Source organism: Chanodichthys erythropterus, chromosome 13, assembly GCF_024489055.1.
Source record: "Chanodichthys erythropterus isolate Z2021 chromosome 13, ASM2448905v1, whole genome shotgun sequence".
NCBI classification, from domain to species: Eukaryota; Metazoa; Chordata; class Actinopteri; order Cypriniformes; family Xenocyprididae; genus Chanodichthys; species Chanodichthys erythropterus.
Genome location: NC_090233.1, coordinates 40308847 through 40335367, shown reverse-complemented (window position 1 = coordinate 40335367; position 26521 = coordinate 40308847). Strand labels below are relative to the sequence as shown.

Below are 26521 nucleotides of genomic sequence, written 5' to 3'. Positions count from 1 at the left end.
CAACGAGCCAATAAGAAACACAGAATGCTATCTGCGCATGCTAAAAGAAACAGTCAGGAAGTACATGCGAACGCATCCATCTGGGCTTACGGGACACTGTCATCTGCAGGTGATCTGCCTTGACACAATGTACTCTTTGCACCACTAATGTTCTGTTTACAATACATGTTGAACTATCTTTTATTATGTAGCTAAATCCAGGATACAGTCATTATGTAACAGATGCAATGTCAACTATGTTTATTTTGCTCAGCTTGCTATTTTTAATGCATAATCAAGCCTTACGAATTTTTACGTTTTAAAGAAAATTGTAATGGGAAAGTCTTGCTGTAGACAGCTAACACGAAAGGTAAGCTGTCAGAGACTTCATGCACACGGTTGTTGTTCTCTTCAATGTCAGTAACCGTTACGTTTCTGTATATTTTAAAAGTAATTGTATGTGTATCCTTTTGGATAAAGAGAGAAGAGAGCCCACCGACTGTATCTTCATGTAGGAGGCGCTGTCGACATTAAGAATACACAATATCGAATAAAGTCGCTCTCCTGGGTAGGTTTCTAATAGCTTTCTGAAATAGTGTCTGATTCTATGCATATATGTATATGTATATATTATAATCGCTGTCCTTTTGCTACTCCAGATATTAGAACTAACAACCAGCTGCTGGCAAAAACAATAATGTAAGTATCATGTTAAAATAATGTCATAAGGATCATACATTGTTTGAGGTGATTTTTAAAGGTGCAATATGTAATATTTTTGCAGTAAAATATCCAAAAACCACTAGGCCAGTGTTATATATTTTGTTCACTTGAGTACTTACAATATCCCAAATGTTTCCAACTATTTGTAAATTACGATAAAATTGCAATTTTAACCAAGGCACCGGGACGTGTGAGGAGTCGCCTGTCAATTACCCGCGTTACCCTCGGTTTCCGGTTTTATTTTGTAGAAACCATGGAAACGCCAAAGACGCTTTAAAATATTACACATTTTAATAGTCAAGGGAACAACTGTCTCACAGCAGCCACCGAGCGAATGCACAGAGTAACACTCTCATTTTCAGCACTTTCTAATACAATAAACAGAGCTGCATTACATCATACTCATGACCGGAAAAGCAGAAGTGGCGGCGGCGACTGTCATAATAACCATATGATAATAACAGTTCTGCTGCTCGTGAGGCGTGTGTTGCGCAATCGCTCCAGCGGCCTCGTTCAGCTCCCACAACACTCGGTCCTGCTCTGCTTCATACTACAGTAACGTTAATAATTGCATCCATGAACATGATTTCTTCCCGAGTCTTATCCCTATTCTTTTGCACCGTCCGTTGAGGTGAAGACCACATGTCCCAAAATTCCGCTCTCAAACTTGCCGTCATCAAGCTACGCCTTTGTTTTGAATAGCGACTCTAGCGACCTCTAGCGGACAGAAAATATTACATTTAAAGAAATAAATCATTTTAGGTAACGCTTTAGTATAGGGAACACATTCACTATTAACTATGACTTTACCCTTAATAAACTCCTAATTACTGCTTATTGATAGTTAGTAAGGTAGTTGTTAAGTTTAGGTATTGGGTAGGATTAAGGATGTAGAATATTGTCTTGTCATGTCAAATAAGGCATTAATATGTGCTTAACAAGTACTAATAAACAGCCAATATTCTAGTAATATGCGTGCTAATAAGCAACTAGTTAAAATACCTTAAAATAAAGTGTTACCTAATTAAGCAACAAAATTGTTTTCAAAACTGATAATAAGAAATGTCTCTTGAGCCACAAATCAGCATATTAGAATGATTTCTGAAGGATCATGACACTGAAGACCGACAATTCACTTCCATTACAGGATTAAACTACATTTTAAAATATATTAAAATAGAAATTTATAAATACAGCCTTGTTGAGCATAAACATTAAACAATTTACCAGTAGCTGGCATAACATAACAAAATTATATAATTATCATGTTAAAATATTGTCATACAAGAGTCATAAATAGTTCAGGTGAATAGTACACACAATGAATGTCCATTATACTGTAATATTATACCATAATGTAATACAAATGATGTTGTAGTTCTTCCGCACAGCTTTCTGTTTATTTCTGTTTCAGGATTGCATTGAAGTGCTATCTCTCTCTTCCATTGGTGGCAGGGGCATTATTAGTGGGCCTCCCTTACAGTATCTCTCTGGTTGCCCAGTGGCTCTATGGCTGGCCCAGTAAACCAGGGTACCAAAAATATTTAGAGGCTGTCAAACCAAGGTGACATAGCATTAACATTTTGATGCTACTCTACACTTACTGTGGACTTTTTAATGATGCCGATGTTTCTTGCACTCCCTGCAGACGCATATACTGCCTGACAAGAGCTGTGCTTGAAATGCTGAAGTATCTGCAGTATGGCAAACTGTATTTTCAGTGGAAACTGTGGTACAGTAATGACAAAAATAACAAGCACTATGTGAAAGTTAGTACTATTTTTATATTCCTGTTAATGTTAAGAAAGGATGTGGTTTATTTAGCCACAGTGAACTGAGCTTTACAGTACAGATCTGCAGAGAAACAAAGCTACGTCTAGTTTTAGTTTTGTGATGCAACATGAATTGTAATATTAAAATATTTAAAAAATGCACTTGTTTCTATTATACTATTTCATTGTTTTTCTGTCCTCTTCTAGGGCATCACCTTTGGCCGCCGAGGGAATAAGCTAGATTTATATTATTCACCAAGAACGGGCCGTTCTGATGCTGCTCCTGTACCGGTGGTCGTATTTGTGTATGGAGGAGCCTGGGGTTCAGGAGACCGCTCTATTTACTGCCTGTTAGCCTTACAAATGGCAAAAGAGCTTAATGCCTCCGTCATTTGTCCAGATTATTCCATATATCCAAAGGTAAACCACCTATAAATATTTACCATTTACTGTGTTTGTGTGTGGTTTGTCTTTTAATGTGTGCTTTGTTTTTAGGGAAATGTGTTAAATATGATTCAAGACATTAGTGACAGTTTGCTGTGGGTGAGAGAAAAGGGACACGCGTTCAATCTTGATCAAGTAAGTTTCCTGTTTGATGAACTTAAAATGTTAAGGTGTAAAAACTGTTAAAATTGCATCACAGTTGCCACATTAACAGTTTAGCATTACTCAATGCACTTTTTAATTCAATATTTAATATAATTTAAAGTGCTTCCATTGTACACTACCATTCAAAAGTTTTAGGTGAGTTTTTTTTTTTTTTTTTTGGAAATAAATTAATACTTTTATTCAGCAAAGATGCATTTAATGAACTGAAAGTGGCAGTAAAGACTTTTATATTGTTAAACAATTCTATTAAAATAAATACTGTTCTTTTGAAATTTCTATTCATCAAGAAATCCTAAAAAAATGTATAATTGTTTCCACAAAAATATGAAGCAGCACTACTGTTTTCTAATTATGATTATAATAAGAAATGATTTCTTTTGCACCAAATCAGCATATTAGAATGATTTCTGAAGGATCATGTGACTGGAGTAATGATGCTGAAAATTCAGCTTTGCCATTACAGGAATGAAATTACATTTTAAAATATAATAAAATAGAAAACAACAATATTTCACAATATTACTGTTTTTACTGTATGTTTGTATGAGTAAGAGATTTCTTTAAAAAACATTTTGAAAAATCTTAGCGAACCCAAACTTTTAAATGGTAGTGTATATTTTCTGTTATTTTGTAAGCAATAAAACAGTTTCACCTAGGCTAAAGTGATATATAAATCTACATCTAATTCTGAACCCTGCCCCTTTTTTAATGCAGGACAACATAATATTGATAGGTCATTCAGCAGGAGCTCATCTGTGTGCCATTACCACACTGTTTCTGGTGAACAATGTAGAAGAATTGTTCATTGAGACCAACAAACAGAGAGGTCTTGTAGCTGCCATCAAAGGAATCATAGGTAAATCAATGCTCCAGATTTTTTATGTTTCTTGTGTTATAATTGTTTATGATTTAGCATAGCAGTTGCCCTGTTAATATAGGAAAAAAAAAATTTGATCATTCATGTTGTGATTTTTGCTGTTGGAATAGGTCTGAGTGGCGTTTACAGTATAATGGACCATTATAAGCATGAGAAAATGCGGGCTGTTGAATATGTGTCAACTATGCACAAAGCTATGGATGGTGTGGAGAACTTTGATTATTATTCACCAACATCACTACTCAAGAAATTGAACAATGATCAGCTGAAACGGTATGACATTGTTATTGCATAGTTCTATTTTCACATTAACAACAGCTGAAGCAGCAATACATTCATTTGTATTGTTTGTATCACTATAATAAATTGTAAGATGTTTTCATCTGTTTGCTATTTTTTTGGCCAATGCAGTTTATCAGGTAAAGGTCATGAGTACAGTACAGAAAGATGCAGAATACAGTCAGGCTGTTGAATGAAGCTCTCTGTTAGCTGCTTTGTTAGGGTCAGAGCAGTTCATTATATCATTGTAGAATTAACAGTAAACGCTTTATGATTTGCTATGATTTCCATGCAGAGTTCCTCCAGTGGCTTTGCTCCATGGAACCAATGACATCATAGTTCCGGTGGAATCATCAGTGATGTTCTCCGAGCTCCTCACTTCTCTTTCTGTCAGTATGTCTCTTTATCTAATACCTAAAATGAACCACACCGAGATGGTCACTGACCTTATGGCTCCGGACAGGCACTTTTACCATACTGTTTATGGCTGTATTAAACAGGAGTACAGTAAATTTCAGGGTTAGGTTGATTAATATTTTTCATGAAGTCATGAAATTACTAATATCTTTTTCCAATGTGCCAAACAGTCATTATCCTTAAGTCATTGTATGTTCTTTATAGTTGTATTGTAAGTTTACATTCAAGTTCTAAAGATATGTTTTTTTCTTAAATGTTTAAGTTTCCATCAAAATGTGTTTAATAAGATGAAAATGTTAGTTCTGTGCTTGTTAACTGAAAAAAAAAAAAAAAACATTGTTTAAAAACTACCTTTTAAAGTGTAATTAAATGCAATGAAAGGAGATTGTTCCAGTTAAGACAGGAAGAATTAATGAATAAAAGAAAATTTACAATTGTTTTGTATTTAAATATATAATACATGTATGCATAGAGAAATACTGTATTCTTATACATATATTTTATGTGTAACTTCTTACATAATATTTATTTAAATCGTACATAAATGTTTCTTTTTGTGTTCTAATTACAGAATTGGTTATTTGGATATTGACCTTCTTTTGTTTAAGACACAGTTGATGCCATGTGATCTTAGATTAAATAACATATGCTTCAGCTGTGCATGCTGTTGAAATGTTATTGATTTATATTTGCTTTTGTCATGAATATGATGAAGTGTTGTTACCAAGAACAGGTGTTGAGACCAGCATTGAATATTTACCTTATAAGTAAACTGCTTCTTAATGTGGGGGCATATGCTTATGATATCGTATGAATGTAATTCAGTTACAATGGATGTAACATAAAGTTATAGCACAGGTGTATGATCTATTATTATTGAGAAACGTGTTTGATTAAATATACATGCATTACAAGTCAATATATTATTTACATATTGATTGCACTAGAACTGTAACATCAGCATCATGTGAAATTGACATTTCTTTCTTCTTTTACTGCTGTGGCAGTAAAATGCATTAAACAAACACTGTAAATTCTGCTAAATTGGTCTTCGATTATTACCTTGCTGACCAGAGTAAAAAAAACAAACAAAAAAAAACTATCCTCCAAAATGAAACGCATAACTGCATGGTTCTGGCCAGCAGGTGTCACCGTTTCCCGTGTAATTAAAGTACTAACGCAAACACTGAGAGGCAGCGTCTCCCACACCGCTGAGATCTGAAGTAGCGCTGGAGCTGGGACGAGCTCAAGCCTGTGTTGTTTGGGATGTCGAGGATTAAATATGGCCACTAGCTAGCTGATATATCAGAACCAGTAACCGCGTCAGAAAGCACTGGCATCACCCGTGAAATATGGATGGGAAGAGCGCAAGAGGATCTCTTTAGAGCGCTTCTCACTGACGCTTGAACACATCGGCTGGTCTGGTGAGTTCTCATGGATATGCGGATACACTGGAGACATGCAAAACACATACACACTGCATACTGGCGCTAGCTTCCTTCCTCCAAAATACAGCTCCCTTTCTCCTTTTTTGCTTCTTTATAGAAATTTAAATATGTTATCTGGTTTATATAAATGACATTCGATGCAGTCCAGCTGTGTGAAAATGAAGCGCTCAGTTCGGCATGTATTGGTTGTGTGTAGCCGGGGCTGGCTAGCTGTGGCTAGGATAGGAGGACTCCGCTAGCCTGCTAGCTGCAGGCGAATAATCACTCATGTGGAGAAAATTCACAAATACGATCGTTTATTACTGTAGACCTGGAGTTAATCATATGCGTGATTATTATGACTTCTTTTGGGGTTATTTAGGCGATGTTTGGTGAGCTGTTATTGTCGTACTGTCACTGAAGATACCGCCTCATCCCTGACTACTCAATTTATGTGTGGTTCATGTCAGTTTACTAATAATATAATATAATTATAATATAATATAATATAATATAATATGTTTTCTAGTCTGGTTCTTGTGTGTTGCTGCTCGCTCATGTAATTCCCATTTTCCTTTTCCTATTTTTACATGGTCATTATTTCCTTTTTGTCGATTTGTTCTAAATAAAGGGTGTTCGTTTTATAAATTGTGTATAACGTAATCATTACCTTTCTGTGTTTATTAGACTATATGTGGTAAAGTCTGTGTAGTGTTTACTGTCTGGCTGATAATGTACCCCAATTTTTCACACTGGATCATTTGTTTGTCTGTCTATCTATCAAACATTACACATGGACATTCATGAAGGCTGAAACTAATCCCAGTAATGCCATCATAAGTTGTGATATGGAGGCCGTGGTGATTGATTGGGACACAGTGTGATGTGAAGTGGTGGACAGCTGCATCAGGTAGAGGTCATGGACTCACGAACAGCTGTGTGTGGCCTCCACACTTTCAGGCTGCTCGTTTATATGCCATTTAATTTGTGTTGTGTGTTTTGGTCAGGGTATAGAGAACTGTGAATAAGATTAGAGACGGACTGTTCTTGTGGTTTTAATATATAAACAAACCACCTGTTCGTATTGTGCAAGTCATTCAACCTGTGATTTTATCCCAGAGCCATCATAATATTGGCTTGGGGCCAAATCATTCACACATGACCTAAATTGCCCCTGTTTAGAAGCTATAAACCTATTTTTCAGTTTTTCTTTATCTTTACTATTTAAAGTTGTTTGACTTTTATTTGTTGTAGGCCAAGTTCTTTTACAAACCTTTTTCTTTTCTTTTTTTTTTTGTCATTACTCTTTGTCAATGTAAATGCATCTTAAATGTCATTACATGATGGTATTACAGTAGCTAGAGAATCACATTTAAGAGTCATTTAGGAAATATAAATCTAATGTAAAAACAAAAAAACAAAAAACTTGACACAGGATGTATAACTAAAGGAAATCTTAAGTGAGATATGCAGGGAGCAATAATGTTCAGTTTAGCATAAGAAGCAAGTGTACATCGATATTGCTTGACAGGAAATGGAGAGGGAAATGTACCCATTATATACTCAATACTTCAAAACAAATGGTGAAAATGAAGTGAAAAGGAGTAAATGCTCTGGAATTTTTTCAGCATAATTAACTTCAGGTTTGGCTTCTGTGCTGTTGTTTTCAAGTAAAACGCATTTAAAACAACCGTTAAATGCAGTTATTATGATCATATCTCACATAACAAATGAAGCCATTTATATTATTTTAAAACATTTATTACTAAATGTAGGGACTTCCAGTATCACAAATCATATTAATTTGAATATTTTTATACTAGGGTCAAAGATGAAATGTGTAATACAGCTTTGAATTGTTGTTGTTGTTCAATACATCAGAATTTGTCCTGTTTAATTTGTTTGTTTTTTGAGCAAAAATTAAATATACATTTTTACCATGATTTACAGAAGACACCCACTAAAATGTCATTCAGTGGAACAATCTTGTCAGGGATATTTACAACGAAAAATCTATTTATGCCATATTAAAGACTAATTTTTAAACTTTTCCACTATCCCAGAGATGCTTGTTTCTCACCAATAATTTTAACCTTCACACATCCCACCAGTGCCATGTCATCTGCATATTTTATAAGCATCAAATTTTCATCATAGCAGGTTATCTCATTTGTATAAATAGAAAAAAGAATTGGGGATAAAACACATCCCTGTGGGGAGACCAGTTTTTAAAACCACATTTTCAGACTTTCTACCATTCACCAGCACATGTTGTAGGTGGTCCCATAAAAAACTGTTAATCCATAAAATCAGGGTTTGATGCACCTGTAATTCCTCTAGACGCCTTAAAAGTGTGATTAAAAAATGTCTTTGACCCATGTACATATATGTGTGTGAAACCATAACATTTTAGATTTATTTCCACATGTTATGTTGTGATATCTAAAACTATACTACTCGGGTGTCAGTCTAATTGAGTGTGTTTTGTCATGTGCTCAGTGTGTATTATTGAGCGGTGAATCAGCACCCAGCGTAGGTCACACATTACACATATGATATTTAACACAATACAGACTTCAAGCTGTTACTGTTGCCAAATGACATTGTTAGAAACATGACTCGCATTATATGCAAAGAACTTTAGCCGAAGCATTTTGTCACATGATTCAGTGCCAGTAAAGCCCTTCTCCAGGTTAAGCGTCAGCTCTGTGCTTTTTGAACAAAGATTCTCTCGGTTTGTGTCATTGTGAGCTGGGTTTGATCTTCATGTCCTCAGACTGTTCTTCAGCGCTTTGCTGCAATCAGATTTTTCTTTGTGCCATTATTGTTTTCATATCCGCTTGATAAGGCCCTTTACGTAATATTTGAATCGTCAGTGATATCTCTGGATTGTAGATGTTGGATATTTTTGAGTGGTTCAGGTTATTTCATAGGTGATGTTCTAGTTTTCAGTTAGTACACAGTGTGTATATCCTCAGAATCAGATGACTGACTTCCCCTTTTCAAAATATCCAGAGCTCTCTTATGTAGACTAGAGAGTTATTATTACCCTGATCTGTTGATCGATTTTTGTTTTTTTACAGCGTGATCATTTCATAAGCGCCATCTGCTCTTTAAATGTTATTGATGGATCCCCCTGTACTGCCGATTTGGTATCTCCTGGTATGACACTGGTCACCCCCCTATGATGTAGCCACGTGGTAGAGCTGGTGACAGGGAGGATCAGCTGTGCCAGTCCCTGCAGGCTGCTTGGCTCTCTGGTGCACAGGTCTCCTGGCAGTGCCAGCGAAGTGCGTGAATCGGCACTCGCTCCCACAGCGTCCTCTGCTTTCTCTCTTTCTTTTTTTTTCTCGTCGACACATACAACATAGGTTATTTTCTCAGCAATCTCTGGATCGAAATTACGTCTGTATAACAACGAGGGATGCTTGCAGAGCACCGGGAGAACAGTAGGTATGGAAAAAAACATGTTTGATCAGCATGTCTCCATGGTGACAAGGCGTTTGTTTACAGTTTAGAGCCGTGTGTCGTGGATTTATTTGCTGCGATGGTGGTCTAGAAATGGCTTCTTACTTTCTGCTGAGGTTTCTGGCAGCGCTTCGCTTAGAGAATTACACATTTTTGGATGCCACGTGAGATTGTTGTATGTGCTGTCATAGTTTTTATATAATTAAAGACTGTTGAAGGTATAACAGATGAGTTGGAAAATGACAGATGGCACAGCTAGTGGTGCCGTTTCTCCCGGAGAAATGATGCCGTGGAGCAACAAGAGGTTGCTGAGAGTTTCAGATGTAAGAAAGGGTTATACATATACATTTTTTTTTGAAGTAATAAGCATCTTTCATCAGGCACTGTGGGCGTAAATGATTTCTTCACTGCTTCTTCCTGGCTGGCTGTCATCCTTTTCTGGGAATTGTGTTTTTTTTTTTTTTTTTTTTTTTTTTTTTTTTGGAAGACTTCAAGCACCTGGTTTCTGGCTGCTCATTGCAAATCAGGTCGAGACACGTTTGAAACCAAGGGCTTCATCAGACTCTGACTCATTCAACACTGTGATTTACACAGAAAGAGCTTTTGAATTCAAGAGGTACACGTTGATTTGAGTGTGGGGTAACCAGTGACGATGGTTAATAATAATATCATTATTTTGGATCGTGTCAATTCAGGTTGTTACCGTTTACAGTTATTATTACGCCACCAGGTTATGTGTCATCCTGTGAACAGTGATATACTGACTTGAGAAGATTTCAGCTAAATGGTGATTAAAGGATGTTTTTGCAGGGCAAAAAGTTGTAATATCTTTGTTTATTTTTTTTAAATATGACCTTAAGGTTTCAGAGTTTAGGTAAGTAGTAGGTTGTCAATCATCAGGTTGGAGTTTGAATGCTAAATTACTGCCTGCATGATTTCACAGGAGACTCTTACTATACTCAATTTAAAAATGATACAACATTGCAACTTTATTCTCTGTAAACGTTTTTGCTTTTGTACTGGTTTTGTTTAGTGTTGCATCTTGTACTGATATTCTTCTTGTATCGAGCACTGCATGGTATAAGCTTTTCACTTGTATTTTCTTGTTGATTCTTGAGGGTTAGTAAATCTTAACTTGTATTGTGTAAGTATAATTAAACTAAATATTTGAGGTCTTTTTGGTTCAAAAGCATCTTCCAAGAACTTAAAAATGATATATATGTGGTAATTAGCTTAGTTGTTAGTAGTAAATCTGTCAATTCCAACAACCTTGTAGTAGGATACTAATGTTTGAAACTTTTTTTTTTTTTTGTAAGATTATATTTTAATTGTTGTGAAAGAAATAAATACTTTTATTCAGAAAGGATGCATTACACTAATTTATAATGTTACAAAATATTTTTTATTCTATTGAACTTTCTATTCATCAAAGAATCCTGGAAAAAATATATCACTGTTCCCACAAAAATATTAAGCAGCACAACTTTTTCATAATAATATTTATAATTAGGGATGCACCGATACCGATTTGAACAAACAATTATTGGCCGATGCCGATATTTGTCACTTGCTCTCTTATTTGAAATTTTATTATCTAAATAGATAGTATTTTGATCATGTTTTAAATCAGCAAAGTTCAAAAACATCTGCATTAAATTATACTAGCTAGTTTATTGCTGCTGCATCATCAAAAAAATTCTAATGAACATGGATTGGATCCATTTAATATTCAGCAAGCCAACATAACAAAGATGCATATGAAATAAACAGTGCTTTTTAGGTAGGGTTTCATAGTTTTCAGGTTCAGAAATAAAGTAAACAAATGTAAATAACACTGCATATTCTTCACTGTATAAATTAAATACATTAATCATTCCTTATTTTTAACAGACTTTCATTTAATCAATTAATCATTAACCTTAACCTCTTAGTCTGAAGTGGGGGGTGCAATTTAAGTTATCACATTACTTAACAACCACTTGCTTAACCAACACAAAACAGATGTCTTTTTAAAGCTTTGAATCTTTGCTTTACAGTGAGAATATGTCCATCACTTAAAGGGATAGTTCACCCAAAAATGAAAATTTGATGTTTATCTGCTTACCCCCAGCGCATCCAAGATGTAGGTGACTTTTGTTCTTCAATAGAAAACAAATGATGATTTTTAACTCCAACCGTTGCAGTCTGTTATAAACGTACCACCGACATACTTTACATTTATACGCATGGTTAACAGTATACACATGGTTAGTAAACCATAGTAGATCACATATCTTTTAGAGCAGGTGGTCTCGAACGAGCCCAGACACAACATAAGACAATGTGTAGATCATGGATTTACATGACATGCTGCTTGGCTAAAGCTATTGATCTTCCAGGATCATGACTCTGTGTTTTCCAACATAATTTGAAAGTTCCACCGACAGAAACTGGATCTTGGGTGTGGTTGGTGGGTATGATCGGTAGGGACGATAAGTAGAGACCAATCGGACTCTGTTTTACAGCTGGGGTGCACTTGGATTAGTTTGATCGCACAGATTGACAGATCTTGATTTACCATGTTCCATAGAATAGGTGCGCACAACTGAAACAGAATTGGAAGATCATCACTCATCAACCAGATCTTACTACTTGTTTATTCTATGTACTTTTACTGTGGCTTTTACACAAGTAACTCTTATGTTCAGTACAATCACTTGTTTGGAGGATTTTTTTTTTTTTTTTTTTTGACGCTAGTCCTATTCCATAGTCCTATTTCTGAACATGTCTGTGAAGTTTCAGCTCAAAATACCCCATAGATTCTGCCTATTTTGGGGCATCTTTAAATATGCACCGATTCAGGCTGCGGCCCCTTTAAATTCTCGTGCTCCCTGCCCCCGGAGATCGCGCTTGCCTTAAACAGCATAAACAAAGTTCACACAGCTAATATAACCCTCAAAATGGATCTTTACAAAGTGTTTATCATGCAAAATGTCTAATCGCGTAAGTATGGTATTTAGTTGGATGTTTACATTTGATTCTGAATGAGTTTGATAGTGGCTAAAGCTAACATTACACACTGTTGGAGAGATTTATAAAGAATGGAGTTGTTTATGAATTATACAGACAGCAAGTGTTTAAAAAATGAAAATAACAACACTCTTGTCTCTGTGAATACAGTAAGAAACGATGGTAACTTTAACCACATTTAACAGTACATTAGCAACATGCTAACGAAACATTTAGAAAGACAATTTACAAATATCACTAAAAATATCATGATATCATGGATCATGTCAGTTATTATTGCTCCATCTGCCATTTTTCGCTATTGTCCTTGCTTGCTTACCTAGTCTGGTGATTCAGCTGTGCACAGATCCAGATGTCCTGCCCTTGTCTAATGCCTTGAACATGAGCTGGCATATGCAAATATTGAGGGCGTACATATTAATGATCCCGACTGTTACGTAACAGTCGGTGTTATGTTGAGATTCGCCTGTTCTTCAGAGGTCTTTTAAACAAATGAGATTTATATAAGAAGGAGGAAACAATGGTGTTTGAGACTCACTGTATGTCATTCAACTATGCCAAGATAAATTCAATTTTTAATTCTAGAGCACCTTTAATACATTTAGAATACGCAACTATGGCGAGCTCGCTTTTTCCTCTTTCGTCTGATGCACATGTTTTGCACATGAGCCTTTCTTAATCGACCATCGATACGTTTAATTGATTAAATTATTATTGACAATTAATTGATGGTTGATTAATCATTAGCATCCCTAGTAACTCTGAGGCTTATGTGTTCTGGAATCCGGTGGGCTGTTTCGTATTGAGACCGCTAACTCTGTTGCCTGTTGTTGACTTGTAGCCTCTAGTCAGTGGGAAATGTTCCCTCTCACTTCTGCATTTCTATCACCCATAACAGTGGCAGAGATGTGGGGTTTTTGTGTTTACGTCACTCAATATTCCCAAGAGTCTTTCAAAGGCTTTGAGGGGGCTGAAGCGGTGCCTTTTTTTTTTTTCTTCTCTCCGAACAGTCCTTTGGAGCTTACTTTTGCTTTCTCAGACAGTCATTGGAGCTGGCAGTCCTCTAAGAAATGCCATGAAAGACTTAAAGCGTAAAAGGCTTAGCCACATTTTACTAAAGATTTCATGTCCCAGCAACCTTACTCCCCACCGATTTACATCAAATCTGCCTCTGTATGTCCCAAGGCAGGGATATTCAATGTTGAAGGACACATAGACTAAGGTGAAATAATTTTTTTTTTTCTTACATTTTTGAAACATTTACATTTATGCATTTGGCAGACGCTTTTATCCAAAGCGACTTACATTGCATTATATTACACATTTGTATCTGAGTATGTGCAATCCCTGGGATTGAACCCATGAGCTTGGCATTGCTAGTGCCATGCTCTAACCACTGAGCTACAGGAAAGCCACCTAACACAATTATAATTCAAGAAACACCTGTTAACATAATTATAATTCAAGTTACACTTTGTTTCAGCCACTGTCTAAACACAAACAACTGCCATAGATAAGAAAGGTCTGGAATGGTAAAGAACGACTGGTATACGTTAACAATCCCGTCACCTGATGTTAATGTTGTCTTTACCAGTAGGAGTCCAAAGCAATTATATGTCAATTCTTAGAGCATTACCGTTATGTTTAGCTGATTTGTGTTTATTTGGAGTAAGAAATAATTAATGGTGCCTTGAGCTCAGCATTCTTGCTCTTATAACAGTCCTAATGGTGACTGACATCTGAGAAACTAGTAAATAAGCTCTGAATGTTTAATGACTAGGAAAAGGAGCTGCTCTTGATCTATAAACACTGTTGTACTTTCTTACTCAGCAGAAATTATAGTACTTGAGGTGTTTCACTTGCAGTTGGTTCTGTTCCTGAAATTAAGAATGATTGGGTTGCAAAACCACAATTGACTGTTGGCCACATGAGAGAAGTGCTAAGCAATTTTTGTTTCAGTTGCACATGTGTGGCATTTTAGCAACTTTATAATTTAAAACAAGTCTGGTCTGCTTGGACGAATTGACAGTTTAGGATCATTAAAGCCATTTAACTAAATAACAAGACCATTAAGTCTTGTGGTCAGAGCAGACACTTTAGAATAATAACCATTTGTTACTTGGAATAATATCCAAAAATTTAGGAACCTGGATACAGTGCAGATATTTTTAGTTAGATGGATGCAGTCACTGTTGCTCTTGATCTTCTCATGTTTCCCGCCTTCAAGTGTTGCTGACTTTCTCACTGGCTGTTGCTGTCTGCGGTATGTTCCCGTCTAAGAATCTGCTTCAGTTCACAGATGTTGGGCTTTTTGCTGAGGGCATTGCTGAAATATTCATTTTTTTTATAATAGCACTGCACTGGCTCAAGCAAATGTCTGTCAGATGCGTGTCCTATTTTATCCATGTGTTCGCCAGCTTCAGCAGATGATGTAAAGGTCTTGTGTGGTTTCATTGTTTTCCCCAAATTTGTAACCGTTACCCAGTTGGATCCGATTCATGGCCTTACTGTGCAGAGCACGGCAAGGCATAGGAAGACATCTATTTGTCAACACTGTTTCCACATAAAGCAATGCTTGTTCAGAGGAAATAAAATTTAATAACTGAATTAGAAAGAAATCAATACAATGGTACAGTTTTTATGAAGTATACCAGTAGTCCAAGGGGGCCTCCTGCCATGACCTATTTGTGGCAAAAAAAAAAAAAAAAAAAAAAAGTGGTAAAAAATGTATGTATGCTTAACTTCCTGGCACATTCAGCCACATGCTTTCACATTTTGCCACATTTTGTCTAGAACTCAAGCCCTTTCAAGTCAAATGTAAAGTATGCAGCTATTTTCTTATTTAGATTGTGTTTTCCTCTTCTCTTTATTTTTCCCCTTAAGACAACCCAAATTGTATATAAATGCATTTCTTACAGCTTTAGAAATTATTTGCGAATTTGATACTATTGATGTGGTTTAGAGTATATCTTGATGAAATTTTGTGGTCCTGATAAAGGTATGGAGTGCAGGTTATGTATAATCCTATGGTTATTAAAACAAAAATAGATTTGCACGTATTTTTGATGTATTGAGGTATTAAACTAGGTTAGTGTGAACTTTTACTTTGAAGAATTAGGGGCTTCTCACCCTGTTGTAAAGTGCTCATTGGTTATTCAGTGTAGCGAACATGTTTCCCATGCAAAAATCTAAAAGACGCCTGAAAAGGAGTCAAAGGTTATACTTAGAAAAGAACTGTATTTAGTCAGGCAGCAAGAATTCACTGGAATCAGTTGACAGTATTAAATATACCTTAAATGCACCAAAAATTAAGCCATGTATTACTATTAAGTACCGGTTTGCTATATCCATTAGGGGTGTGACGAGATCTCGTGTCACGAGATCTCGCAAGACTAAAATGTGACGAGATTTCTCGTCGAGGTGAAAAGTAGTCTCGTGATGTTGCCATGACAGAGTGTTAGGATGATTAGGAAAGAATATGCCACCGCTACGTTTACATTACGCCTCCGCTGTCGTTTTGCTTTTTATTTAAATAAAAAACATTTAACTTAATTCAGTTGGATAACGGTCACCGCCGCTCTCTATTCACAGAGTACGCCCAATGTCAATACCCGCATTTTGAAAGCGACTCCCTGATGAATACAAATATCTCTCAATATGAAAGCTGTTTTAGGCTGGGCAGTGTAGTTGTAACCATCTCTTAGCTCTCTATCAAAGAAAAATTTGGTCTTATTTGCACTTTGAATATTGAGAGAGTGTGATTGTGGTTGCACTTATTGTAAAGTGTTACCATAAAAATGAATAACAGTTTTCTCTTAATCTTATTAAGCACAAACAAAAAGGTTTCATTTGTTAACATTATTTAATGCACTGTGAACTAGGGCTGAAACGATTAGTCGACATTATCGACATTTAGTCGACATTTTTGTTGTTGAATAGTCTCTTGATCTCATATGACCTATTTGAAGGGCCTGTAATAACGCGGTGTAACCAGTGGGGCGCTGTAGCGCAATACTGTAATGCAGCCCTCCCGGATCCAATCCAATAAAAGAAGTCAGCGCTTTGGAGTACATAGTGCAAACGAAGTCGAACCCGTTAAATGTGGGAGATTAACATAGTATAAACATAACAAACATAACGTTTAGCATAATTACAGAATACTGTCATGCAGGGCCACCAACTCTCATTCAAACTCTCTGTACTCATGCCACACATCCATTTTCTCACACAGTGAAAGATGCATCACAGAGCAAAAAGGACACAGACAACGCACCAACAGATAAGACAGATCAGGTTACTTTTGATATAAACTAAGTTTCAGCTTTTAAATTCTGTCAATTTTACTACGGGATTCAAACAATACTTATGGTTGTAACGCTGTTTTACGTGGAGTGGCAGATCGCTGTAACACCTCAGTTCAAGCGGCATGTGAACCTATTCCTCTCTGCTATTACAGCGCGAAATAAACATGAATGAACATCAAAAGGTACTTACTGTACTTACAAAAAGTAAGTACTGAAAGTACTTACTCTAATAATGTAATCACTTAATCGGAGTTTTAACCGCAGAAAGAAGTTAATAAAATTTGCAAACAAATATATCACAAAAAAATGTAACATTTACCTCAGGAAAGCCATTCAATAACCATAAACTCGATAGTGTGTATTTTTTATTTACACACACACATATATATATATATATTATATTTAAACTTCAGACTGTTTGCATCACAGAAATACATTATATTTGAAAGAATATAATAGAATACCATTATTTTAAATTGAGCTGAGACATGATTACAGTGTTTTTTTTCACAGCCTACCTGACTGAAAGGCCTCATTAATATGCAGCACCATTAGAGGTTCTTTATGCGATTCTTTTGTCTTCTCAGGTGTAAATCACCCATTATTCATGATGATTCACGCCTCCACGCATACTGTTTCTTGACAAAAAGTGTCTTACAAAAACTAAACCAATATATTGTTTTATATGAACAAGTGGGCATTATAATTTTTACATAATTTTGAAGCAAAAACTCTAGCCTACAACCCTCAATACCCAGAAGTCTTGTAAACACAGATTTAATATATATTTTTGGCCTTATTTGAGTGACTTATTTTTTTTGTTTTTTCAATAACCACGCATAAATGTTATTCCTTCAAAAACACAAACATGTGCATACATGTTCCTCACATATTATGGTAGCCTAGTTTGTGCTGAATACAGTGTAATGACACCTTTGTCATTAATATGTTTATGAACAACTGAAAAAAGCACAAATGTCAGGGCATGTCAAAACTTCTCCAGGCCCCAAATCAGCCTCAGACTCCAGAGGGTTAAAGTCGAGTCGACGTTGACTAATCGCTGATGACGTCTTTAAAAACACAAGAGATGAGAATGCTTTGCAACATGCAACAATTTGCAACTAGAAGCTAAAGTTTGTGAACAACCTTTGATATTGGCTTGAAGCCTGAACCTCAAGTGTGAATTAATACTAATTGCATGTGTGAATTACACCCATTTCACACTGCTAGCTTGAGCGGCGCGTGAGCAGCGTTTGAACGTAACTACATCGTCACTGCAGCTGCAGATACGCATGAGTATTCACGTTAGAAGCATTTGTACGGCAGCTGCTCGAAGCTACATATAAAGTGAGCATTTCTTTATGAAGGCAACTATATATTTATTTTTATAAGTTGGTCATTTATAAACTTGATAGTCTTGAAAGTTTGTTAACATATAAATGTAAAAAAAATTATAAATAAAAATAAACAAATAAAAGCCTTGTGTCATCCATTGCTGCACACGAATGAGGTAAGCTTTGTGTTTTACATCATCTGCCATATGCACGTTTACAAGACTGCAAACTCGGCAAAAAAAGACAGCAAACTTAGGTTTGATTTGTGTAGTGCTAGAGCCTAATTACCTTTCTGTGTAATAACTAAAATAATGTTTATATATCATTACTTTAGTTTTTTTTTTTATAATACACCATACTTTAACCCAAACTGAATAATTAAAAACAAGTTTAAATTGGTAAAAAACAAAAACAAGTTTAAATGGGTCTTCTATAAATATTTTTTTATTCCTAATTTTCTTTTCTGACATACTCAAATTCTTGTTAAAACACACTAGACGTGCACATTCTGTGTATTTTGAACACTTTTTGTGTGAAATTATATTTATTTTGTCCATCAAAAGTGTGCTTTTACTTTAATTGAGCGTCAGCAGCGCAGCAAATACAGACTCAACGCCGAAACCCTTCTTGGAGTATGCATTAATTTGCCATTTTAACTGCAGGAAACAGAGCATAATAGTGGACTTAAAGAGATTCTTATGCTGTGGCCCCTCTATAGGATAGTATAAGTATTATAACCTAATGTAAATCTATGGGATTTATTTATTTCAAACTGATCAGAAAAGATACAGCACATTAAGTCTGAAGGTCTTCTGCCTGTTGTCTTCTGCAAGGCAGCATGTTATTAGTGTCAAAATCGCATGATCAGCGACTAGTCAACATCATGCTTAAAGATGGATGAAGTTCAGTAATGGTTTTTATTTAATATTTTGTATTTTTTTATTTATTTCATAGTATTAAATTATAAAATGCAGTAGTTATAATCCATGTATTACCTTTTAACCATGTTTTGAGCATAGAAAATGAAATTTCATAAATCTTGAATGCTTTGGAGCAAAGACTTATATTTGGTCTCTTTTTAAGGTGGTGACTTGGCAGATTATTGATTACAGATTAATTTTTTTTTGTTTTAAAGTGAACTTTAATTATAGTTATAGAGCTGAAATTTTGTCAATTTTTATATGAAATATATATTTTCCAAAATATGATTTACACTAAAACTGTGAGAAAACCAAAACCATAAATCTAAACAAGTAGTGTTCCAAATTTGAGGTTGATATCTCAAAAAATGAGTTTTTAGTAAGATTTTTTTTCTTCGGCGCAGTACCAAACGTTTCTACTAGATGGAATTTTTTTCCCATTCACTTCCAATGTGGTAATTTTTGACTGTGAGGACTATAAGTGACTTTTTTTTTTTTTTCAGGACCATTTATCCTTTTCGAATCATGTCCATTATGTTTTTTTTGTGTGTGTGTGTGTTTGTGTTCACATAGCAAGTGTCAAAGCCTTTACCAAGTTTCGTACCATTCTGATAAAGTAAAAAATTTTGGGGAAAAATGACTGAAGCGCACCAGAGGGTTAGGTTTGCCTTTATCACTGTGACCTTGAAATGAACCCGAATATTATCTTGGATCCAATTTTGTTTGCATGTCCTGCAGTATTTCTGTACCTGCAGCAGAATCTTCAGTAGAGGAACTCAGACAGAAGCAGTTCACTGCAAAAAATAAACAGGCTGAATTTGATCTGCAATTTGAAGCTAGCATATCACGTCACATTAGAAGTGGACTTTCACAGTCAACGATCAATTTCCCTGACATCTTGTTATTTTTCCCCCTCTCCACCCTCCCCTTTTCATTTCCTCCATTTCACAAAACCTCTTTTATCTTTGTGTCTGCTCTCTCAGGGCTGGCTTCGGCCTCAAGAAGCCTCTAAAGATGAATATGGTGAAGAGGATCATGGGGAGGCCACGGCAAGAGGAGTGCAGCCCTCAGGACAACGCGCTGGGACTCATGCACCTGCGCCGCCTCTTCTCCGAGCTCTGCCACCCGCCACGCCACATGACACAAAAGGAGCAGGAGGAGAAGCTCTACATGATGCTGCCTGTTTTCAACCGGGTGAGAGAGAGAGAGAGAGATGGCTGTTTACTTAAAGAGACAGCATCATCATCTAATATAAATCAGGATAATGCGATTTATTTAAAAGAGGCAGACAGAATGTAGAGGGATTCTCAAAGATACAGCCTCTCAGCCTATTACAAGAGATGACACGTGTAATAGACACGATTGTATTGTGCTGCTAATGCTAAATGTAACCCGTGGTGACGTTTTAAAAATTTGAAATATCAAAAATTGGCACAAAAAAATGTACACTACTGTTTGCAAGTTTGGGCTCAGTAAGAATTTTTTTTTATACTTTTATTCAACAAGGAAGCATTAAAGGTGCTAAAGAGGATGTTTTGTTTTATACATTTTTGCAATATTACTTGAAACTGTCTTTACTAACTGATAAAAGACTATTTATTAGGTGCACTGAAAGGAATAATATTAATATACATCATCTGTGCACGAGGTAGGGTCTTAAAAACATCAGCCAATCGTTTACGCGATCGTTTACGCGATCGTTTACGCGATTGGCCCTCTGGTTTGTCAATCACTGCCGTGACGTTCCTTGTGAGAGACGAGTGCGGCTGCTGCGCACTCCAGTAACTTTCCACACTTCACAGGCGCCGCATGCAATGTTTTTGTCAGGAGACAGGAGTAACAACTGCAGATTATGAGTTACCTGCGGTGAGTCCGACATAATGAATCCACTAACACGACACAGCGAATGCCGGTGGCAAACACTCTTGTTCCAATACTCGTGTTTACGAGTTTTGGGAGGCGTTCCTTTGAAGGAGGGGGATTGTTCTTACACATGCGCTCATTTCAAAAACTCAGTAACAGTCTTTGGTTTCTCAGTCGACGAAAAGATCCTCTTTAGCACCTTTTAAATTGATCAAAGGTGATAGTAAAAACGTTTATATTGTTACATAAAAATTATATTAATATAATATAAAATATATTAAAATGCTGCTCTTTTGAACTTTGTTCATCAGAGAATTCTGAAAAAAAATAAGCACAAAAATATTAAGCTGCACAACTGTTTTTAACTTTGATAATAATAAGAAACATTTCTTAAAGGGATAGTTCACCCAAAAATGAAAATTATCCCATGATTTACCCACCCTCAAGCCATACTATATATGTATATGTCTTTCAGACAAACACAATCTGAGATATATTCAAAAATATCCTTGCTCTCCAAAGATTTATAATGTGAGTGAATGGGGGTCATGTTTTAAGCCAAAAATAAATGCATCCATCCATCATAAATATAATATGGCTCCATGGGGTTAAAAAAGGACTTCTGAAGCGAGGCAATGGGTTTTTGTAAGAAAAATGTCCATATTTAAAACCTTATAATCTAAAATAGCCAGACGACCGTACGCATACTGCGCAAGTTGACTTGCGCCAAATGAGTAACCCTTCTTGTCATATGTGAAGGGTGTAGGAGTATTGTACTGAAGCTCCTCTTCTCTTATATTGAAATCCTCCGACATTTCTTTTTAAAATTTCTCATTTTAGACTTCTAATTCGTGACCGGTGTTTTGTTTTGCTATATCTGTGTTCATCATTGCGCATGCGTCAGGTCAGAGTTCACTCTTCCGCAGCAAAATGATGCGTGTGGCCATCTGCCACAAGTTATTTAAAACTTTTTAAGTAAAATAACTATGGATATTGTTCTTACAAAAACCCATCGCTTCATTTCAGAAGGCCTTTATTAACCCCCTGGAGCCATATGGATTATATTTATGATGGATGCATTTATTTTGGGCTTCAAAACACGCCCCTGTTCACTCACATTATAAATCTTTGGAGAGCAAGGACATTTTTGAATATATCTCCGATTGTGTTTGTCTGAAAGAAGATAGTCATATACACCTAGGATGGCTTGAGGTTAAGTAAATAATGGGATACTATTCATTTTTGGGGTGAATTAACCCTTTTAAGCAGCAAATCAGAATGATTTCTGAAGGATCATGTGACGCTGAAGACTGGAGTAATGATGTTGAAAAGGGATCACAGGAATAAATTACACTTTAAAATATTAAACCATTAAACCAAATTATTCACACTTTATTTTGATGTTAAACTTAAACCATGAGAAGAAGGGAACCAGCAGTGACTAGTACTTCATTTACAAAGGCTAAGTAGTCGTTATGACATCAAGTGACTCTCACAGGCTGGAGAAGGGCATGATGGTGCTAATCATCCAGCACTGATTATACAGAAACGCCGCAGATGACCTCAGCATCATTGTGCACGAAAGAGCGCTGACCTGCTGCAGCCTGTCTGCATTTGGAGAGCACTTGTAGAAGTGGGTTGAAACATGCTCTCTATTTACAAAGCTGTCATACTTCATGCAGTGTTATAGACCCATCTGAAATGATGCATATTAGAATTAACAACGCAGTATGTCTATCTAGATTTTGATTTCTTCAAACGGAGAGAGCACTGACAGGATATATTTGAGCTTGGCAGTCTTCTTATGATTCTTTGTGATTTAAACTAATTTGATTGGACACTCGGTCTGTGAGCCGAATGCTGAAGGGCAGTTTTCAGAGCTCCTGTGAATGTCTTTGCAGCTATGAAAGCTGAATAACTGAGCATACGGCTCGTCAGACATCAAGGGAGCGATTTGCTGATTAAATCTCAGATTTAACTCAACAGGTCCCCATCTTTGTAGAGGGATAAAAAGGACTGCATGAAAAGGAGGTTGTTTAAGCTCTGTAAATGGTGTTTGTGTGTGTGACAGGTGTTTGGGAACGCTCCACCAAGCACCATGAATGAGAAGTTTTCAGACCTGCTACAGTTCACAACGCAAGTGTCCAGGCTGATGGTGACTGAGATCAGACGGAGAGCATCCAATAAATCAACAGGTACTTCAACTTTAACCTACTTGCATGCCCTGGGTATTCTATTCTGTTAACAAGTATTTATTATACAGACCTGGTCCAATCTATTTAATTGTACGATAAATGGACAGAAAGGTCAGAAAAAGTGTGTTGGTTTGGTAAATTAAGTCATTACAGAAATATATATTTTTTTAAAGATTAAAGTCAACATTAAATAAAATTCAACCACACATTTCAGAAATCGGCGTATTGTGTATGTTAAATTGGTTGCAAATTGTAATTCAAATTGTAATTAATTTTAAATATAAAATATTTTATTTTTAATTTAAAAAGTGATTAGAAAGTTTTATCCTCTATCAAATAAATATTTGTGTAGACACTGCATAGACATAAGTGTTGTTGATTCTGAAGAACTCTATATGTTTATACTAGTGATGCACCAAAATTGAGTTTTTTACAGAAACATCGAATCCAAATTTCATTACGTTATTATAGCCAAAGTTCACAGTGCTTTAACTAATGTTAACCGACATAACTTTGTTTTAACTTAAAAATGTATTAGTAAATGCTGAGATTAACATTAAGATTAATAAATGCTGAAGAACTATTGTTTATTGTTAGTTCATATGATCTAATGTAGTTAACGAATGAAACCTTTTTGCATAGTGTTTCCGAATTATGTTACTACTCCAATTTGTTGTTGAAAATATAAAATTTGAATTAGGGTTGCACGATATATCTAAATGATCAAAATATTGCAAATGTACATATCGCAATGGCAAACGAAATATGAATGATTTTATTAGGCTACTACAAAACGTTGCAAAAAGTCATAGTTTTAGGTCAACGCATATAGCAGTGAATAGACTGGGCATGCGACTGTTACTTAAGTGACGTTAAAAAGAGTTATTAACCATTCCGGTCTTGCGCTGTCGCGGGAGCCGCCTCTCTGACAGCGTGCAGTTCCGTCAGTTCTCTTTCGTGCCTTATTGTACTCAAACGGTCAAATACACTCACTGTTATGTCAAAATGTCTGTCTTGGTGAGTATTCATGTAAACACAGTTAGTTATGTCTTAAGTGAACATTATCAGTTGGGAAACAAATAAGATGCATTTCGGTAGGATCTTTGGCTATGCATTAGGTCTTAAAGGAACAGTATCCTACTATAGTAAACCTGCTGCTGTCTGTCAAACAGCAAAATATAAAGAGAAATTCACTCACTGCTCTTGACTGAATAACTTTTGTAGCTTTATTATGAATCATTGTATATTTAATTAATGTGGAGACGATGCAGTGTTTTAGATTGATATTTGATCATTTAGTTTCTGTATTGTATTCAGTATCTGTATTGAATACAATTTCAAGTAAGAATAAAAAAAAAAAAAAAGCTAATAGCATTTCTTCAGGGAAATGTTATATCGCAAGAAATATTGTTATCGCAATACTCAACAACAATATCGAATATTTCATATTTTCCCAGTATGGTGGCTGTAATAATAACTTAATTTTGGTGCATCAATTAGTTTATACCTGCTTTAAACCTGTGCGTTCTTGCTTTAATAGCTGTGTTTATGACAGAGGAAGACTGTTTTTCTGACTAAATCTGGGCTTGGTCCCAGAATTACTCTGCTGTCCACACACTGTGTGTTGGCACATGATGTACAGTAATGTTTATTTTTGGTGATGTAATCCACCATGGCAGCATATGCTGTTTGGATTCACAAACCCTAGTATGAGCATGTCATGAAACAACAAGTAATTACTTAAACATTTTAGTAGTTTTAAACCATCTATTAAATGTATTGTGTTTAACGCTTGCTTTTTTCAAACTGTAGTCACAATACTGATGCAATAAAAATCATAGCGTAAAATATTTTTTAATGTATTTATTCTTATGTTAAATTTATAGTATTTTTAATGACAGTGGATTTTAAAATGATATAATTACATTTTTGTTGGAGCAGAAAATAATATTCTTCTGAGTAAGTCTTGTCCTTTGTGAATTCACTGGGGTGTCACAGTTTTGCCCTCTCAAAATGAGGAAGCAATGGATGAATGAGAAACGAAACCGCCTGCATGTCATCACCTCTAATTGACTCAGCGTCCTTCCCCAGATGAGGCCAGTCACACACAAGCTGACGTGTGAAAATGGATTTGATCCACATGCACAGACTGTTAAACGCGTCAGTGATTCTGTTTGTGTGTGTGTGCTCCTCCCACAGAGGCGGCCAGCAGAGCCATTGTGCAGTTTCTGGAGGTAAATCAGAGCGAGGAGGCGAGCCGTGGCTGGATGCTTCTGAACACCATCAACCTGCTGGCCTCCTCGGGACAGGTCTGTATGTTTAATGTGCATCAGTTGAAACAATCACAAGATGCATGAAACACGAAACACATTTGATCAGCATATTAGAATATATACAAACACATTTACACTACCGTTCAAAAGTTTGGGGTTGGTAAGATTTCTTTTTTTTTTTTATGTTTCTGAAACAAGTCTGTAATGTTCACCATGGCTACATTTATTTGATCAAAATACAGTAAACAGTAATATTGTAAAATATTATTACAGTTTAAATTAACTTTGATTTCTATTTGATTATATTTTGTTAATGTTAATTATTCCTGTGATGACAAAGCTGAATTTTCAGCATCATTACTTCAATCTTTAGTGTCACATGATCCTTCATAACTCATTCTAATATGCTGATTTGCTGCTCAAGAAACACTTATTATTATCAATGTTGAAAACAGTTGTGCTGCTTAATATTTTTGTGGAAACTGTGATACATTTTTTCAGGATGATTTTGATGTATTAAGAGTTCAAATGAACAGCATTTGTTTTGTTTTTATTAAGCCATTATTTTCTGGCATTACATGGCTTACCCACCCACATCGCTTAGATCCCAATATACATTTGCCCACATATCAAGTCATTCTAGAAAACAAAACAAAATATTTCTTAGAACTTTATGTAAATTCTTTTGATAAAATACATCATGAAATATAATCTCACCTGGGTAACAGGTGCATTAGACCTACAGTTTTAATCAAGCCAATCTGTGAAGATAAAGATGTTAAGCTAGACATTAGTGTTTAGGTCACTTGTGAAGCTCAGGTTAGCACATTTTTCTAATTTAAGCAGAATGCTTGTAAGAAGACTAACTGATGTGTTATCTAAATCATGATATCAAGGTGCATGAAATTTGTATTCAGATTTGATATTTACTGTTCCCTCTCTGTCAGTACCTTCAGTAAATCGCTTGTGAAGTTTGCCAAGTTCATTTAGCTTGCATTGCACTGTTAAGATACGCCAAATCCACATCAAAGAGAACTGTAGCGGCAATGAAAGCCAATTGTTGTGTCGCCTG

General features: G+C 35.7%; 2 protein-coding genes across 13 annotated transcripts in view; both read left to right on the top strand.

Annotated features, from left to right (window-relative positions):
- On the top strand, positions 1-5693 carry si:dkey-193c22.1 (uncharacterized protein LOC567837 homolog). 4 transcript variants are annotated; one of them, XM_067407002.1, is made up of 11 exons: positions 1-129; positions 305-349; positions 460-547; positions 639-678; positions 2117-2266; positions 2351-2471; positions 2682-2894; positions 2970-3053; positions 3798-3939; positions 4071-4233; positions 4535-5693. In XM_067407002.1, coding segments are annotated over exons 4-11 (1104 nt in total). In that variant the 5' UTR covers positions 1-129; positions 305-349; positions 460-547; positions 639-676; the 3' UTR covers positions 4764-5693. The 4 variants fall into 4 exon arrangements, with proteins under 4 accessions (XP_067263103.1, XP_067263100.1, XP_067263104.1 ...); XM_067407000.1 differs by having other exon boundaries at positions 53-109; XM_067406999.1 differs by having other exon boundaries at positions 1-349.
- A 187-nt stretch (positions 5694-5880) lies between these two features.
- wdfy3 (WD repeat and FYVE domain containing 3) overlaps positions 5881-26521 on the top strand; it is an 88921-nt gene continuing 68280 nt past the window's right edge. For 3 of the 9 annotated variants that reach the window (XM_067408165.1, XM_067408168.1, XM_067408162.1), the window contains exons 1-4: positions 14694-14823; positions 20102-20312; positions 23053-23176; positions 25376-25485. In XM_067408165.1, coding sequence (XP_067264266.1) covers positions 14741-14823; positions 20102-20312; positions 23053-23176; positions 25376-25485 — 528 coding nt within the window. In that variant the 5' untranslated portion in view covers positions 14694-14740. Of the gene's footprint in view, positions 6081-9370; positions 9537-14692; positions 14824-18133; positions 18375-20101; positions 20313-23052; positions 23177-25375; positions 25486-26521 lie in introns of those variants that run through there. The other 6 variants (XM_067408160.1, XM_067408159.1, XM_067408166.1 and 3 more) reach the window with 5 other exon arrangements.

What these genes read in the sequence shown, in the direction of transcription:
- si:dkey-193c22.1 (XM_067407002.1), top strand. An exon ending in ACGCGTTCAATCTTGATCAA is followed by an intron (nt 3,054 to 3,797) that starts GTAAGTTTCCTG and finishes TTTTTAATGCAG; the next exon opens with GACAACATAATATTGATAGG. An exon ending in TGCCATCAAAGGAATCATAG is followed by an intron (nt 3,940 to 4,070) that starts GTAAATCAATGC and finishes CTGTTGGAATAG; the next exon opens with GTCTGAGTGGCGTTTACAGT.